This window comes from Brachyistius frenatus, unplaced genomic scaffold, assembly GCF_029030835.1.
Source record: "Brachyistius frenatus isolate BFR_SWC_R1_liver_20210118 unplaced genomic scaffold, ASM2903083v1 Contig_354, whole genome shotgun sequence".
NCBI classification, from domain to species: domain Eukaryota; kingdom Metazoa; phylum Chordata; class Actinopteri; family Embiotocidae; genus Brachyistius; species Brachyistius frenatus.
The window spans coordinates 200,759-217,154 of NW_027210953.1; the positions used below are offsets into that span (position 1 = coordinate 200,759).

The 16,396-nt window shown below is 45.1% G+C and overlaps 1 protein-coding gene across 3 annotated transcripts; it reads left to right on the forward strand.

The window, feature by feature from the left end:
- The first annotated feature begins 1,119 nt into the window (after positions 1–1,119).
- On the forward strand, positions 1,120–15,823 carry emsy (EMSY transcriptional repressor, BRCA2 interacting). Of its 3 annotated transcripts, none has more exons than XM_069723971.1 (20): positions 1,120–1,339; positions 2,425–2,533; positions 2,761–2,860; positions 2,995–3,069; positions 3,618–3,793; positions 3,890–4,045; positions 4,147–4,406; positions 4,504–4,744; positions 4,976–5,194; positions 5,482–5,631; positions 5,800–5,973; positions 6,041–6,201; positions 7,007–7,180; positions 9,228–9,474; positions 9,616–9,783; positions 11,415–11,591; positions 11,865–12,019; positions 12,371–12,976; positions 13,552–13,956; positions 14,801–15,823. In XM_069723971.1, the coding sequence occupies exons 2-20, from the start codon at positions 2,428–2,430 to the stop codon at positions 14,981–14,983; spliced, it is 3,933 nt and encodes a 1,310-aa protein (XP_069580072.1). In that variant the 5' UTR covers positions 1,120–1,339; positions 2,425–2,427; the 3' UTR covers positions 14,984–15,823. The 3 variants fall into 3 exon arrangements, with proteins under 3 accessions (XP_069580072.1, XP_069580073.1, XP_069580074.1); XM_069723972.1 differs by having other exon boundaries at positions 6,065–6,201; XM_069723973.1 differs by having other exon boundaries at positions 6,065–6,201; positions 11,433–11,591.
- Positions 15,824–16,396: the final 573 nt, after the last annotated feature.

Consider the following 16,396-nt stretch of genomic DNA (forward strand, 5'->3'; position numbering starts at 1 on the left):
TAATTGGCTAAACTCAGTCAGTTTAAAAGTGACTTTTAACTCACAATTATACATTTTTATGTGCAGCTGGACATACACAGGCATATTTATTGGATTATTCAAATATGCTTATACCTAATGAATGCAATTAATACAAAAAAATTATGCAAATATCATGTCCGGCTTCCTCTTCATAAGAATATATTAATCAGAAAAGAAAATAAGAGTAAGCAACATAAGATAAGATGAATTACAATAAAGATAAAATAAAGGTGTGTCTACAAGATAAAATAGAACAAAATATTTTTAAAAAATGAAAATATATCTACAGATGAGGTGTTTAGAGTTGCTCTCTTTCTGTGTTTTTTTTGTGCGTCTTTTTCACATGAGACTTTATACCATACTAGTAATGGAAAGAAGCTTCGTACTTTTACAAAAGTACTCCACTTAAGTACTTCTTCAGATATTTGTACGCACTTATTTCACTATATTTATCTGAACTTATAATTAGAGCTTACCTTTCAGGTTAAGATTTTACACAACTTCATTCAATGTTATGCATTATTGCTTTCGGCTTGTGTCCCCTTAAAAAAAAAAGAGTCATTTTAGTCGCCCCAAAGAGCTATAATTTTCTAATATTAAAAAAACAAACAAACAACAACAACCGAAGAGTAGAGAATTATTATAAATATTTATAGCAATGCTTTGTTGTTTTTTCTGTCCTACCTTGTTAATCACCTGAAGACTCCTCAGACTTCCCTCTGTAATGATAATGTGAATTTGTGGGGGGGAGGGGGGGTTAAAGCATATTGATCATATTGATATCGTATTGATCGGACTATTTTTACTTTACTATTAAAGAAAAGGTTCTGAATACTTCCAGCATTGTCCCAGAATGACAGTTTGGCTGTAATGACGCAGCACAGGACAACTTGTTGTCTTTGCATTGAAAAGTAGACCCCAAAAAATGATAATAACACAATATTAAACATTAGACTGTAGTGCTTCACAATTAACGCAGGCTGCATCGACTTATGTTTATTTAATTGAACGGGACAGTTTATAAGTGACCGCACGCCTGTAGGCGGCAGCACCGCGCCTGCAGCGAAGAAGAGGCCGCTCGTAATCCACCCACGAAGAAGAACGCATCCATCCACAGGCTAACCGCTGCTTCTTAGCCGACAACGTAAACAACGGCGCATCTTTGTGAAGATTGGCGGTTTAGATCGCGTTTTCTCTGCCGTTTTTTTGATGGAGAATTACTACATGATGTGGCGGATTATCTAAAAGCCCTACGATCAGACATGTTTGTGTGGATCTCGGATTTACGAAGGCCGTGAAGTCGCCCCACTAACGGACGGTAAGATTTGGCTCGTCGCTGGCCAGCTTGAGCTGAAATCATCTACCGTAAAAGGTGGTTTTTTTTTTGTTGTTTTCACGATTCCTAAATAATATTATTTCACCTTACTGATGCCAAACATTTCATAAAAGCACTGCACAAGATATCTTCTGCATCGCAGTGGATCGGGATGAAAGGCTACGAAGTACGTCCCGTTTTTCGTCGCACTGACGGAACCTGAACCAGAAAACACAACAATTAGATTTTTCTTTGCTCGGACTCAAATCTCCGAAACATGTCGGAACAACAGTGACGCATTTTTTAATTGTTAGATGGTTTTACTACTTTCGGCTTATAAATGGGCTCCGGGCAGTATTTGGATTCATCAAAATCTCGTGTTTTGGGTCCGGTTGGCCTGGTCGTCCTGCAATGTTTGGTAACCAGTAAGAGGCCCGGAGGGGGGGGCGGAGGTGGAGGGAGGGAGGGAGGGAGGGGGGGGGGGCGGTGCCACTCAACGTAGTCAACAACAGACTTCAGGGAAATATAACGGAGGGCTTGTCAGGCAGTACATAAAGGGTCATGTCCTGGTTTCTTAAATAGTTTTGACTTTATAATGGAGGTTTGGTCTTTTATCTTTATTCATCGGTTTCAACATTTCAGATGTTCTCTCAAGTCTTTTTTTTTTTTCAATTAAATTTGGCCTTACTTTAGCAAACATCACAATCTTGTTTTTTTTTTTTATTGCCACGTGTTTTTTTGGAAATAGGATTGTCTGTCAAAGATTCCCTATTTAGTAGATGATTTAAAACGTCAGTCAGACGGTTTCTGTAAAGTGAAAAGACAATTATTTAGTTTAGTATTTGGAGGAAACATCAGCATATAATTACCATATTACAATTTATATAGCAGTATATTAATCTGTAAAGAAACATCACAAATTAGGTTATGTTTATTTTCCTTGGCAAAAAGTAGACGTCCACTTTTCTAACATTGTAGACCTCATGACATCTTACATGATCAGTTTGACATTTTGGGTAAAGTGTTTTTTTTTGTTTTAGGAAATGTGGTCTTGACTTGCATTAATTACCTTCTATGTCCCCACTCAGCCCATGATTCAGCTGGAGAAACCAGTGCTGGCTGGTACCATGCCGGTGGTATGGCCCACCATCCTGGACCTGGGCAGGGATGAGTGCAAAAGAATTCTCCGTAAACTGGGTGAGGTCAAAGAATTAAAAAAATTAAAAAAAATCAATAATGAAACATCTAAGAGGACTTTTTTTTTTTTTTTTTTTAACATTTACAGGGTTTTTCATGCTTAAATTGATCTAAATATCCTCTGATTTGAAGTTTCGTGTGGATCAGCTGTAAGATAATCACGTGTTTAAAAGGTGTTGGTACTGTTACTGCTTGCCTGGTGTTTGATGTGTGTTTGCGTCCCTCAGAGCTGGAGGCGTACGCTGGGGTCATCAGCGCCCTGCGAGCCCAAGGAGACCTGACCAAGGACAAGAAGGACCTGCTGGGAGAACTCACCAAAATCCTGGGGTGACTTTTTTTTTTTTCCCTACTTATTCTAAATCTTGTTTGATTGACAAAAACTATTTATTTAATATATTGCACACAACATTTGCTTGATTTTAAAATGCGACTTTTCTTTTTACCACCCGCGTCCCTCCCAGTATCTCGACAGAGCGGCATCGTGCAGAAGTCCGCAGGGCTGTCAACGATGAACGCCTCACCACCATCGCGTATCAGTAAGTGTGTGACTGTGTTTCATAGACGACGAATCAATAACACATGATGCATAATATACATATAAACAGAGTTATTGCTGTTATTATTGTCACAGAACCATCAGAGAAACAAAGTCAGGAACCACAGTTGATGTCCAAACTAAAATTTCTCAACAACTTTGTATTTAACAGGCATGGATTTTTTTATATATTTTTTTAAAAGACCTTCTTAACAACACTTTTCCTCGAGCACCATCATCGGGTTGAAATTTCAAGTCAGTACTTTGGTTAATAAACTAATGACCTTCCCATCAGCCTCAGCTGTAGTTTGCATTTAATGCAAATTAGCTCATGTCAGCATGCTCACACACCAAATGATGAACATTGGTCAACTTTACACCCGCTAAACATCAGCGTGTCAGCGTGCCGACGGCGCTGCTCTCTCTTCAGACTAATCAGGTCCTACCAGATGTAGAGTTGTTCCCCAGATGTGCAACTCTTTAAAAAGGGAATTGTTGTTTTAGAGCTACAGGCTTGAAGCACTCAGTGGTGTTTCACATCTGTTTCAGCATGTCAGGTCCCAACAGCTCGTCCGAGTGGTCCATCGAAGGACGCCGGCTCGTTCCTTTGATGCCGAGGCTCGTCCCCCAGACGGCCTTCACAGTCACTGCTAACGCTGTAGCCAGCGCCACAGCCAATCAGAACGCCTCCCTCCTGTTGCCAGCTGAAACAGGAAACAAAGAAGGTAGGCCGGAAACACTCTGCATTCAGCTGAGTTTTTTTTATTTTTTTTAACTCTCTGGACGTTGAATGACGTGTTTCTCTTCCTCCCCCTGTGCAGTGGTCGTATGTTACTCCTACACAAGCACCACCTGTACCTCCACCAGCGCCACGGCGACCAGCGGCCCCATAGGAGCAGCGGTGAAATCTCCCCGACCGCCCAGCCCTTCGTCCAACGTGGTGGTGCTGCCCAGCGGGAGCACCGTCTATGTGAAAAGTGAGCAACATCAAAGCGGCATACATTTTTTTTTTAATAAAATAAAAAGTTGCAGCGATCTCGGTCTTATTCTACTTCCTGCCCTCCGTTTCCCTCGCCAGGCGTCAGCTGTTCCGATGAAGACGAGAAGCCTCGCAAGCGAAGGCGCACCAACTCCTCCAGCTCGTCGCCGGTGATGCTGAAGGAGGTTTCCAAGGTGTCGCCGCAGGTGTCCAAGAGCATCACGGTGCCCGTGAGCGGCAGCCCCAAGATGAGCAACATCATGCAGAGCATCGCCAACTCGCTGCCGCCCCACCTGTCCCCCGTCAAGATCACCTTCACCAAGCCCACCATCCAGACGACCAACACCACCACGCAGAAGGTAACTGGCACTCCTTCATCCTTATCTTTTCTCCGAGTGTGTGTCACTACTTGTGACTTTAAAACGCCTTCTTCTTCTTCTCCTTCTTCTTCTTCAGGTCATCATTGTGACGACTTCTCCGAGCTCCAACTTCGTGCCCAACATCCTGTCCAAGTCTCACGCCCACAACAACGCGGCCTTGTCCAAGCTCGTCTCCACCTCCATGCTGACCGCGCCTTCCCAGAAACAGACTGTCGTGTTCCCGGCCAGCGTCAGCCCTTCCTCCATCGCCAACACCGTCGCCGTGACGACGGTGGTCTCCTCCACGCCGTCGGTGGTCATGTCGACCGCCGCATCGTGTAGGTCCTTCCTCTGCACCAACATGCAGCAATCGCACACGTTAAACTCTCATCAGCAGTATGTTACGCAAATTGATTTTCAAAATAAAAGCAGCATTGATGTTTCTGTCCACTTGGGGGCAGCAGAGAACGGCCACAAACACCAGCATCACCTTTTAGATAATGATAGAACCAGATCAGCAGCTTGATCTGCCCTGCTTTAAGTCTCCCCGTCATTCTTCTCTGTCGCAGGCGGAGCTTCAGCTGGCGTGAAGGTCGCCACCGCCCGCCTTCCTTCACCGAAGACCATGGTGGGCTCCCCAGGTCAGATCCTGGCCCAGTTCCCCAAACAGCAGTCACCCAAACAGATGCAGCAGAGCTCGCCTCTGGGAGCCGCCAGCATCTGTCAGACCCAGACCACCAGCACGTCCCCAGGGTGCAAACCCACCATCCAGATCAAACAAGAGTCCGGTAAGCATGGCCTTCCCTTTGTTTTGTTGTGCCTTCCTTACCTCCTTCCTTACCTCCTTACCTCCCTTCTTACCTCCCTTACGCTCCTCATCATCTTTTTGTCTTCACAATTTCCCTTTCAGCCTTTTTTGCTTCTTTGATTTCTTTCTTTCCCTAGTTTTTTTTGTCTTTGTATCTTCAGAATAATAAGAACTTGCAGAATAAAAACTTGATATTAATGTGCTGCAGTGTGTGTGTGAGTGTGTTTTGGTGCTCAGTAAATGTATTGTGTGTGTGTGTGTGTGCAGGAGTGAAGATCATCACTCAGCAGATGCAGCCCAGCAAAATCCTCCCCAAGCCTTCATCAGTGGCTCTATCCAGCAGCAGCTCCTCCCCCATCATGGTCGTCAGTAGCAACGGAGCCATCATGACCACCAAGCTGGTCACTCAGCCCACAGGTTGGGCCTCCAAAACTATTACTTAACCTCCTGAAAATATATCATCATTATCAGCACTTAATATGACTGTGATGAAGTCTGATTATTGATCACTCAGTACGTAAACAAGACTAAAGCTCTGACGTTTGTTGCTAATCAATAAAGTAAGTACTATATTAATGTGTGCAGCCTCTCAGGCCACCTACACAAGACCCACTGTTAGTCCCAACATCGGCGCCAGGATATCAGCCTCCGCTGGCGGGACCACCTACGTCAAGACCACCAGCGGCAGCATCATCACCGTGGTGCCCAAGTCTCTGGCCACTCTGGGTGGGAAGATCATCAGCAGCAACATCGTGTCCGGTGAGTCCCCGAAATCCTGCTGCAGGTCCATTTTTTACAGTGCAGATTTTGATCATTTATTGTTTAGAGTATCGTCTTTCCTCCGCTGCAGGCACCACGACTAAGATCACCACCATCCCCATGACGTCCAAACCGAACGTCATCGTGGTGCAGAAAACGACAGGCAAAGGGGCGACCATCCAGGGACTGCCCGGCAAGAACGTGGTCACCACGCTGTTAAACGCAGGGGTCAGTGTTTGAAGCTTTTCTCTTAAGTCAAGTCAAGTTTCTTGCTGAGAGTCAGAAGAGAAGGTTTGTGTCTATAAACAGAACTTGGAGGCGCAATTAGCTTAGCTTTGTAGGAAACAGGAAACGGGTCAACGTTAAAAAATCAGGCTGGCGGCGCCCAGTCACGTCTTGCGTGTTTAACCCATACACAAACAGAAAGGGGAAATTGATAATTAAATGCTGTAATTTGTGACTTCCTGTTGTGTCGGCTGGACATTCCAGTTCATGTTCAAAATATTCAGCCCTTCGTATACAAGCATATCTTTCACACTGTATTCTACATGTTTACCTTTTTTAGGCTCTTTTTTTTTTTTTTTTTTCAGTAAATTCCCTAATATATTCAGGCTTTGTGCTAAAATAAGCTGATTGGCTTTTTGCTGCGTCTCAATATTTAATGAGCAGACATTGAATATGTCATGGTATTGCTCTTCTCCCCTGTCATTTCACTGCCAATTACTAATCATTTAATAATTGAAGACGCTCCTTTCAAAGGTGGTAGAAACGGCATATGTTGCTATAGTGCATTTTTGGATTCTACCACCGGGGGGCGACAGTGTTATAAAGTTTTTCAAATTGTAATTTAAAGGAACTACATTCAAGTGCCTAAGATGTGTTAAGTTTGGTAGTGTGATTAATTTGTTTTCTACTTCAGGTGTCCCTTATTTTAAAATGTGCATATTTAGAGAGAACTTGCTCTTGCTGCGTCATACTGTTTTCTATGAATTACATCTTAATGGTAATGGGTTTTTTTTTTATGACTAAAAAGGGTGAGAAGAGCCTGCAGGCCGTTCAGGGCACCAAGCCGGCAATCATCACCGCCTCCAGGCCCATTACCAAGATGATCGTCACCCAGCCCAAAGGCATGAGCGCCGGGTCCCAGTCCACCGCTACCAAGATCATCCCGACCAAGATCGTTTACGGCCAGCAGGGCAAGACGCAGGTCGGACATGTCTTCTTCTGAAAATGTTGTAAATATCATCATGTGTACTATTCTGGTTAACCGCAGGCGGTTGAGGTCATCACATGACTGTTCACAAACGCATGGATATTCATATGACCCGTAACCACAGGGGTTACATTACGTAACTACAGGAGTTTTAACTGAGGAAGAAAACAGGATTAAGAAAAGGCCTCTTCCTCTGAAAAAGGGAAACAAAATCGCCCATTGTTGTTTTCTGAGGAAGAGGATAGCAGGTCGTAGATATTATGACAATTGTAAGCCGGTGGATGGTTTCCAGAGAAGTGAGAGCTGTTAATTAAAACCTACTACAGAAGAGAGAAATCCCCTGTTCTATAGGTTTATAAACTTTAACCTGTCGCTCCACCTCCTCCATTTACTTCCCCGTTCAGGGACAGAAATGAGTCTCTAACTTGTAACAGTCTGCTGCAGGCTGTTTTCTGTCTGTTGCATCAAACATCTGTAGACTATGATGCAACATGTGTCTGACCAGTGTTACAGTCCTAGCCAGTGTCTATACTCATTTGTGTACGTAATCAGCCTCCACTGTAGGTGTTTTTCAGTTCCTGCGGGGATTTTTTTTTTTTTTTTTTTTAATGTCCGTTTTTTTTTTTTTAAGAATTTTACAAGATAAAATTTATTCCGCAGAAATTCTTTTATCTCTAAAAAATGCCACAACAGCGGATTTGAAAGTATGTCTGGTGATTTAATAAGAAAACACCCACTAGCAGGTGAAGGTCAGACTAAATACCCCAAATGTTCCCCTTTTAAATATTTCTTTCGAAATATGTTGAGGGGAATTTAATCTAATTCAAGACACGTATGTTTGAATATATAATGATGGGGTAAATTCCATCATGCTGGTTTTTCCAGGTGTTATTTTGCCGTTATGGTTGACCTGAAGCAGCGAGGGATGACTGACAAAAGGATGTCTATCATTCAAAGAGTATTTTCGTTTTCGTCATAACAGAAAGAAATATTGTTTAAATCCAAAAAGAACCTGCAGATTTCTTCAGCTCACAAACAGTATGTCACGCTTTCAATATCAAACTCCGGTCTAAATTTAGCCTGAAGTTTGTTTTCACCCGTCGAGGGGAAATTGAGGTCAGAGAATTAACCTATATACACACGTCTGTGTACAGTACATATTCTACCAGCCTCCCACGGTCGTGATCCACTGGGCCGTTTCAGAGAAACCACAAACTAGATCTGCAACAACTATCTGAAAAATCTAAAAAGAAAAAAATTTAAAGTTTAAAAACAAACTGCGTATAAAGACTTTCCAGTGACGAAAGTGGCACCAAGTTACCAAACTGCTTGTTTCCAGTCTCCGTAATATTAAAACTGTTTTTCACATATTCTTGATTCAGAACTATGTCTACAAATTAATCACCTCCTTACTGAACATGCAGCAAAGCAGATGGAAATATGACTGAGTTACTGTCAACATTCAGAAATAAGAAATTTGTAGAGCAGCATATTTTATGCAATAACAGATAAGAGCTCACCTCCCACCAACTTGGCTCAAGTCAAATCAAATCATCTTATTTCTGTATCACAAAGCAGCTTTACAGTCTCAAATTCAACAAGAACTCCCGAAAAATACCTTTTTAATGGGAAAAAAAAATGATGAACTGCAAGAATCCCTCCTTCAGGACGGCCAGAAACGGGATTTACAGACACTCGACAATCACTTTTAAAATGGGTGTAAATATGTCAGCAAGTGAACAAAGAAGTCCAACAGATAACTTAAGAGGTAAAGAACCAAATAGCATTTGACAAAACTGTAAGTGGCGGTAATACGAACCCAAACGATAAAAAAAAAAAAAGCAACTGTAAAGTTGTCTTCAGACTTTGGATAAGAAGTTTCTCTGTACGTTCAATTCCAACATTTCCCTTCATCGTCCAGTGAAGAACGACTATAAACGCTTTCAAGTATAATCTCACTGATGAAAGCGTCACTAGAACAAGGCTGGAAAACGCAAGTTTTTTTGATGCCACCGTGTGTTTCCTTTTGTTTTCCTCTCAGGTTCTCATCAAGCCTAAGCCGGTCTTCCAGACGGCGCTGGTGAACGAACAGACCCGACAGCTGGTCACCGAGACGCTGCAGCAGGTGACCCGCTCTGTGGAGCTGAGTCAGGGTCCGACGTCGGGTCCTCAGACGTCGGGCCAGGACGGGCCCGTGAAGGACGACGCCGCCGCCGCCGCCGCCGCCACCCTCGCTGAGGCCGCAGCTCGCAGCTCGGCCGGCGAGGTCTCCCACGGCAACACCCAAGGTACGCTTCACTTCAGTTTCCCCACAGAGGAAGGGACACGATGCTGCGAGCGTGTCGTTGCCTTGGAAACTGTGAAAAGTGAACCCGATATGTATGTTTGTGAGGCTTCTTCAAAAATACCGGTCTGTCCGTCCCCCTCAGAGCCGCAGCCTGTAGTGCACGTGGTGTCCTCCAGAGAGCAGGATTGGACCGAGCAGGAAGTCGCCGTGGAGTCGAGCCCCACCATCATCTACCAGGAGGTGTCGGGAGGGGAATCCCAGTCCGCCACTTCCACCATCAAAGCCCTGCTGGAGCTCCAGCAGACGACAGGTGAGGGCTTTATGTCGGTGAACTACAAAGGGGGAGGTGGGTGAGGGTGGTGGGGTTGGGGGGGGGGGCTGCAGCAGTGTCGACAGCTAACAAGAAACGAATGCATCCAAAGAACGGTTGGAAAATTGTTTTATCCAAAACAAAATCTTTCCAGAACAGAAATTATTTTTCGCTAGAGGCTTTTTTTTTCTTTGCCAATAAGCTCGTTGGATTACAAACCTGTGGAACAGGGTTGATGACGACAGATAAAACATTCCCACGGAATCTTCAAAGACGACCATCTTCTTTTTCTTTTTTACACTTGAACAAAGCGACAACATAAGAACCGCGTCACAAAAGACACATTTATCAACTCCTGACTGTGAATTCCCAGAAGAGAGAATTGTCAGTGAAAGCATGAAACATGAGCCACTTATGAATGGAGGCGATGCGGAGTTGTTGTCTCCACAGCTTTCATCTGAAGTCAGGCTCGTATTAAAGACAGATGTTGATTAATTTCTCTTGTTTTATAACTTTACCAGCATATTTTAGTGTGAAGATCACCTGTTTTCTGGTCCATGTTCACCGGTTGCCGTGATAAATTCAGTATTCTGTACATTTCCACAGCCAACATCATACTCATTACTCTGCTGCTCTTTTCTTTTTTTTTTATCAGAGATGTTGTTCTCACTGATATATATTACTTACTACCTATTATATTACCTTTCAGGTACCATCAGTGAAACTCAACACTTCCTGCGCAGATGTTTCAAATTAAAAGCTTTCCAGCAGCTCATAATCCCTTCACTTCCCCAGAGGACCTTTTTTATTTCTTGATGCACTGTGAACTTGTAAACAAACTAAAGTTATCTTCACTTTCAGTGTTGCTCACTGAAATGCATTACATGTATGTGACGAGGTCAACAAATAACACATTTACCTCAACATAAAACATTCAGGAAGTCGAGGGATACATTTTGAAACCTGTATTTTTACGATCAATCAATCACATATTTTTGAAAGGATTCGTCATAGCTGGCATCCGGGTCAACCACACCGCACTAAAACTAAAGTTTCTCTCCCTAGTTCACTCTGAGAAGTATCCTAAATGAAAAAAAAAATCTTCGATCTAACGAGGGGTTAAATTAAGTCATATTTAGATAAAAGTGCAGACAGCTTCTTGGCATGTTTTTTTTAAACTTTCCTTATCCGTTTGTTTAGTTGCGCGAGTTAATTTTAAAGTGTATTCTACACTGGTGGGGATTTAGCAAATCGACATTTGTGTATATAATGTTTGGTTCTGATTAGGATGTTGCTAACAAGAAATTGGATGTCAATAAACTGCAATACCGCCGAGGGCCACTAGGGGTTGGCTCCTGAAAGGCTCCGACTCCATAGACTCCCATTCAACTTCTAAACCAAATAACTTACTGTAACTTGGGAAAATAAAGGAACATTATTCAAGTGCATTTTCTCAACATTAAAGAGAGCACACAGACTACATTTTCAACACACTTTTTTTTTTTTCATTGACTGCAAAACGGTTATCCGTTAAATACATACAGCAAGTTAGAATTCATTTAATTTATGAGTACGAGTTGTTCAAATGTGAGAAAGTAACGACTCAAATGGTAAATGATGCTGAATTTCAGCATTGTTCTTCCCGACAGTGAGGGAGAAGGGCGAGGCCAAGCTGAGGCAGCACACCATCGACCTCAGCCAGATGGCGGTGCCCATCCAACTGGCCCAGGAGAAGAAGCCCGGCCCGGAGTCCCCCAGACCGTCCACCTCGGAGGCTGAGCCCAGCACCGAGTACGCCACAGCAGCAGGTACTCCCTCCTCCGGTCGGCTTCACGTACCACGGGACACACACGACCGTGCGCTTCCTCTTTCTGCTGCCAGCTGACGAGCTCAGTGGAACAAACTAAACTTCAGACTAATCAGGCACACGGTGAAAAACACTTCTCTCTTTCTGTTACCTTTAAACAGAAGAAAAGCTGTTTGTGTGGAAAACCCTGTCCTATTTTTACCTCCATCAGCTGACAGCATGACTGTGATTCTCTCCCCCCCCCCCCCCCCGCTTCCCCCTTCCCCCCGGGCAGGTAAAGCCAGCAGAGTGGGCGTGTCCTCGGCGGGTGACGACGCGGCCATGTCCTCCAGTCAGCAGCTGGGGAAGCCTTACAAAAGCAGCGGCCAGGTTACCGTGGTAACCAAACCGGTCGTCATCTCCTCTGCTGCCGCAGCGTCGTCACATGCGGTGAGAGCAGGACTTCGGCCTCGAGCACACGCTAAAGTGGCTGACGTTTTGGTTTGCGTGTTTTTCCAGTGTTGTAAAAAGCTGCAATCGGGCACATTAACCAATAAATAAAAAAACAGACAGTGTACGTAGAGTATACATGAGATCTAATGCAGATATACTTTTTCTGAGTACTTATGAATAATTTTTAAGCTTAAAGGCCATTTTCAACCAAAACAAAAGTCTCAAAAAAGATCAAACTAGATAAATGAACAATACAATATTTTCTCACCTACCTCCGGTGGTCTGAGAAGTCTCTCTCTCGGCTCCGTGTGGGTGAGTTCTTCAGTCGTCTTCTTTGTTGTCTTTCAGCCCTCCGACAGCCACAATAAAAGTGAGACCGTCTTGGAGGTGGGCGAGCTGGAGGGCGACACCTTGGACCCCCAGACCGGTTTGTTCTACCGCTCCAGCCAACCGGCGTCGGATCCCGTAAAGCAAACCGTCCACTCCGCAGGCGCTCAGCCGGCACCTTTGAGCCAGGCCGAGGCCGAGCCGAGCCGGCACACCTCCACCTCCACCCAGCAGCAACTTCAGCAGCAGCCGCCGCCGCCACCACCACCGCCACCGCCGCCTCAGCTGCACGGCAAACCTCAGATCGGCCAGCCTTCCTCTTCCTCCTCCGCCTTCTCCGTCACTCCTCCTCTGGCTAAGAAGATCCCCAAACTACGAGAGCAGATCCAGCCCAAACCGCAGGCCCCGACCCAGAGCCCCAAAGACCGGCCGCCGGCCGTACCGACCCAGGCGGGGGCGAAGGTCACGGCCCCGGCCACGCCGACCAAGCCGCTGCTGACGCCGCAGCTCCCGAAGCTCCAGCAAGCCCCGACGTCCCACCACAGGCCGCTGCACACGCCCATGTCCCACCCGCCTCCGCTGCAGGCGCACCACCCGGTCACCACCGAGAAGACGGCCTCCAGCCAGGTGAGCGTTTTTTTTTAATGAGTCATCTGACGCTACCAGTGTTGCAGCGCCGGGGTTTCCCCTACCTCGCTCCCAAATACAATAGAGCATCGTCATGTTTACTTTAAACCGGCAACAGACCGATAAGCAACAGGAAATTAATTTGTGATTTTATCAGCGCTTGCCTGCAGCTGCTGCTTTTATCTATTATCTCTCTCGGTGACTGAATTATGACGGAAAATAACAAGGCAGCCTAATATATGGAGCTAATTTGTTATAGAAATGATCACCTGTTGTAATGTTACTTTGGGGCCTTTCGAATTAATCGCAGAATTTAAAGTCAAACTGAAATAAAACCGCAGCATAAATAGTCTATAAATCACTTTTAGATGAAATATTTTTGGCGTCATGATTGAATGAGATGTCACAATGTCCTCGGTTGCATCACATTAAGGAGCCTGCAGACGTGATTGTCTGTTCGATTTCTTTCATGCTTGCCAACAACCTGCTGTCTGCTTTTCTCACAACGAGCACGTCTGATGTTTTCCTCTTAACAGCTTCATTCGTGTTTTTCTTTTAAAACATCCTCACCGCAGCTGCCAATCATCACGCAGAGCGCCACCGTCACCAAGATCACCTTCGGCGGCCCCCACCACCCGTCGCCGGTCTTCAGCAGCGGCGAGGCCGCCGCCAAGCTCGTCCCGGAGTCCAGCTCGGGGCCGTCGGGCGAGAAGCCGTCGGTGTCGGACATCCTGAAGATCTCCATGATGGAGGCGGAGATCGACCCGAGCACGGAGCCCATGGTGGTGGACTCCTCCAGCGACTGCGGCCCTCTGGGGAAAGCCCTGGAGGTGCAGGCCGTGTCGGGCACGCTGGACTCGGGCCAGTTCATCAGCAGCTCCGGGGCGGCGATGCATCACTCCCACGCGAAGCCGCAGCAGTTCGGCTGCATGCCGGGCCTCGCGGCGCAGAGGAGGAAAGAGGACCTGGAAGTCATCGAGGTGGGTTTTTATTACAACATCATGGAGGTCATAAATCACACAGCCGGAGGTCCGTCAGCGTGCATTGAAATGATTGTTTCCAAAATAAAAGCATGACATATTTCTGGAAAGTTTAAAATAATCAACGCTAATATTTTATACACTGTCACATTGAATCCTTCCAGTTTTATTAAACATTTCATTTTCAGCCCAAACTAAAAACGGATTATTCGTCACCACTATTTTAAACACTGTCCAACTTCATTAGGCCAAATGTGCAGCTGTAAAAGCAGTTTAATGAAGACATGACGTTATGCTTTAACCTGGTTTTTTTAATCCAATCATCACCAGAGCACACATTTTAAAAGAAATGCTCACAACAGGTGTTCTATTTAAATCAGTTTCTCCTTGCAGCCAACGATTTCCCTTGCAAATAATTCGCAAATTAAGCATCTGTTCCTGTTTGTATGTCTGAAGTCATTCAAATTTAGCTTTACCTCCTTTTGTTTACTACCTGTGAAAAATACAATCTTGAATATATGTTTTGTTACCTTTTGGCTGAAAAAGTTTTTTTTTTTCTGTAAAACTGAAAATGCATCTCAGCTGAAAAGTATCAAAAATGATTTCTTAAAGCGTCACCACCTGTTAAAACACAGTGAAGGAGCTTATACAGTCTCAAACACCAGCAATTAGACGGATCCCCCGACCCAAAGAGGAGGGGGAAAAAAAGGAGATTTAACTCCTGCAGTATTTTATGTTTAACAAAATCCTAATATCAGAGCTTCTAATCATTACTGACCTTATGTACATGGAGATACATTTTGTTGTGACTCCTATCGTCACGTGTCCGCCTCCTCCCGCGCAGGTGATCCCTCAGTTCTCCATCCTGCCGGACTCCAGCCAGTCCAACGTGGTGGTGGAGCCCAGCGGCTTCCTGGAGATCACCAACTACACCAGCCAGCAGCTGGAGGAGGACAGCCCCATGGAGCAGGAGGTGGACAGTAGCAACGACGAGGCCGCGGCGGCCAGCCCGCCCGACCGGCCGTAGTCCCTCCGGACTCGGACACGCTGTCGGGAAAGAGGAACATTTTCCCCTTTTAAACAAGCAGACCGATGGTTCGGTCGAAGCCTCGCAAAACAAAGACTTACCGCTTGTTTTGGGGTTTTTTTGTGTGTAAAATATGAGTTTGTTAGTTGTTGTTTTTTTTTTTCTCTCTCCCCACCGCTAAGGGCACATGTGGTTTTTATTGCCAAAATGTGGGAGCGAGCTGAAAGGATTAGTTTTTAGTCCAGGCCGGTTGGCAAGCAGCCTCTCCAAACATACAGCGCTCCAGTATGTCATCGTCGTTACTTACAAGACATTTACACAATCTGGAAATTGGATATTTGGGATTATTTGGGGCCACCGTATGTCATTTCAGAAACGCACAGCTGGGTCAGACCTCTGGATCTCCCCTCCCGGTGACCCCCTCCTCCGATAGCAGACGAGCTTTGTCACCGGTTGTAACAGTAAAACCTCCGACACTTTTGGGATTTAGGTTTTCAGAGGAGAGCGAGCGAGCGAAGCCGGAGCAGATTGAGTTTTCTGTGTGGAACATAAAGCAGAACCTGGAAAAAGAGTCCCGGAGGACAGATGGAGCCCAACGCACCGCGTCTGTCACAGCTCAGTCGAACTGTAATGTAAACTAACAACAAGAAAATGTACCTCCTTTTTTTTTTTTTTTTTAATGTAAGATATATTCTTGAGTTCAACAAGTTGCAGTGAGAATTTCAATATTTCTTTTGGCATAGCGTGTTTAAAACTGCATTTCTTTTTTCTACCTTTTCGAACTAGATGACTAGTTGAGAAAAAAGAATCTAATCTGCACAATAAACCATCTGAGTAGAATATGAGTTTATATAGTTTTTATTGGTTGCAACCAAATGAGTTTTTATCCGACGCGGTTAAGATGCACGCTGCACCGCATTTGGCTGAACGTTTTGCATCGAACGAGCTCGGATCGGCGAGTTCAGAAGCTGCTCCTGTTGCGCGGCACCGAGCAGCAGCGACGCAAAACCCTGACGAGTAGGTGGTACGAATTTCATCGCTTGATCCTCCGTCAGTTCCAGAGTTACATGCGTTTTTATGAGCATCTGCGTTTTCTCCGTGGACGATAAATTAGTGTCAAACTCTGTAAATCATCGACGGAGACGCTGCAGAAAGTCTCCGGTGGGACTTCAGCGAGCGACGTTCACGTTTCAAGAGGGGGAAAAAAACAAAAACCGTCAACTGTCCAAAAACGGGGAAAAAAAAAGGCGCATCAGGTCGGGAGCAAACCAGGTGTTTTTGTTTTTTTTTACGTAGGGGGGGGTTGTGCAACCGTGAATTCGTCCCCCGGGGTCAGACTGTCAACACCGAGTTCAACTGGGACCTTCTGACGCGTTTGAGGGAAAACATTCGCCGAGAAACCACCCGCGCTGC

Bases quoted from the DNA above. Each gene is read 5' to 3' on its own strand.
- emsy (XM_069723971.1), top strand. From the start codon at position 2,428: ATGATTCAGCTGGAGAAACCAGTGCTGGCTGGTACCATGCCGGTGGTA. The intron at 4,046-4,146 runs GTGAGCAACATC...TTCCCTCGCCAG, and splicing joins GAGCACCGTCTATGTGAAAA to GCGTCAGCTGTTCCGATGAA. The intron at 13,957-14,800 runs GTGGGTTTTTAT...CCTCCCGCGCAG, and splicing joins AGGACCTGGAAGTCATCGAG to GTGATCCCTCAGTTCTCCAT.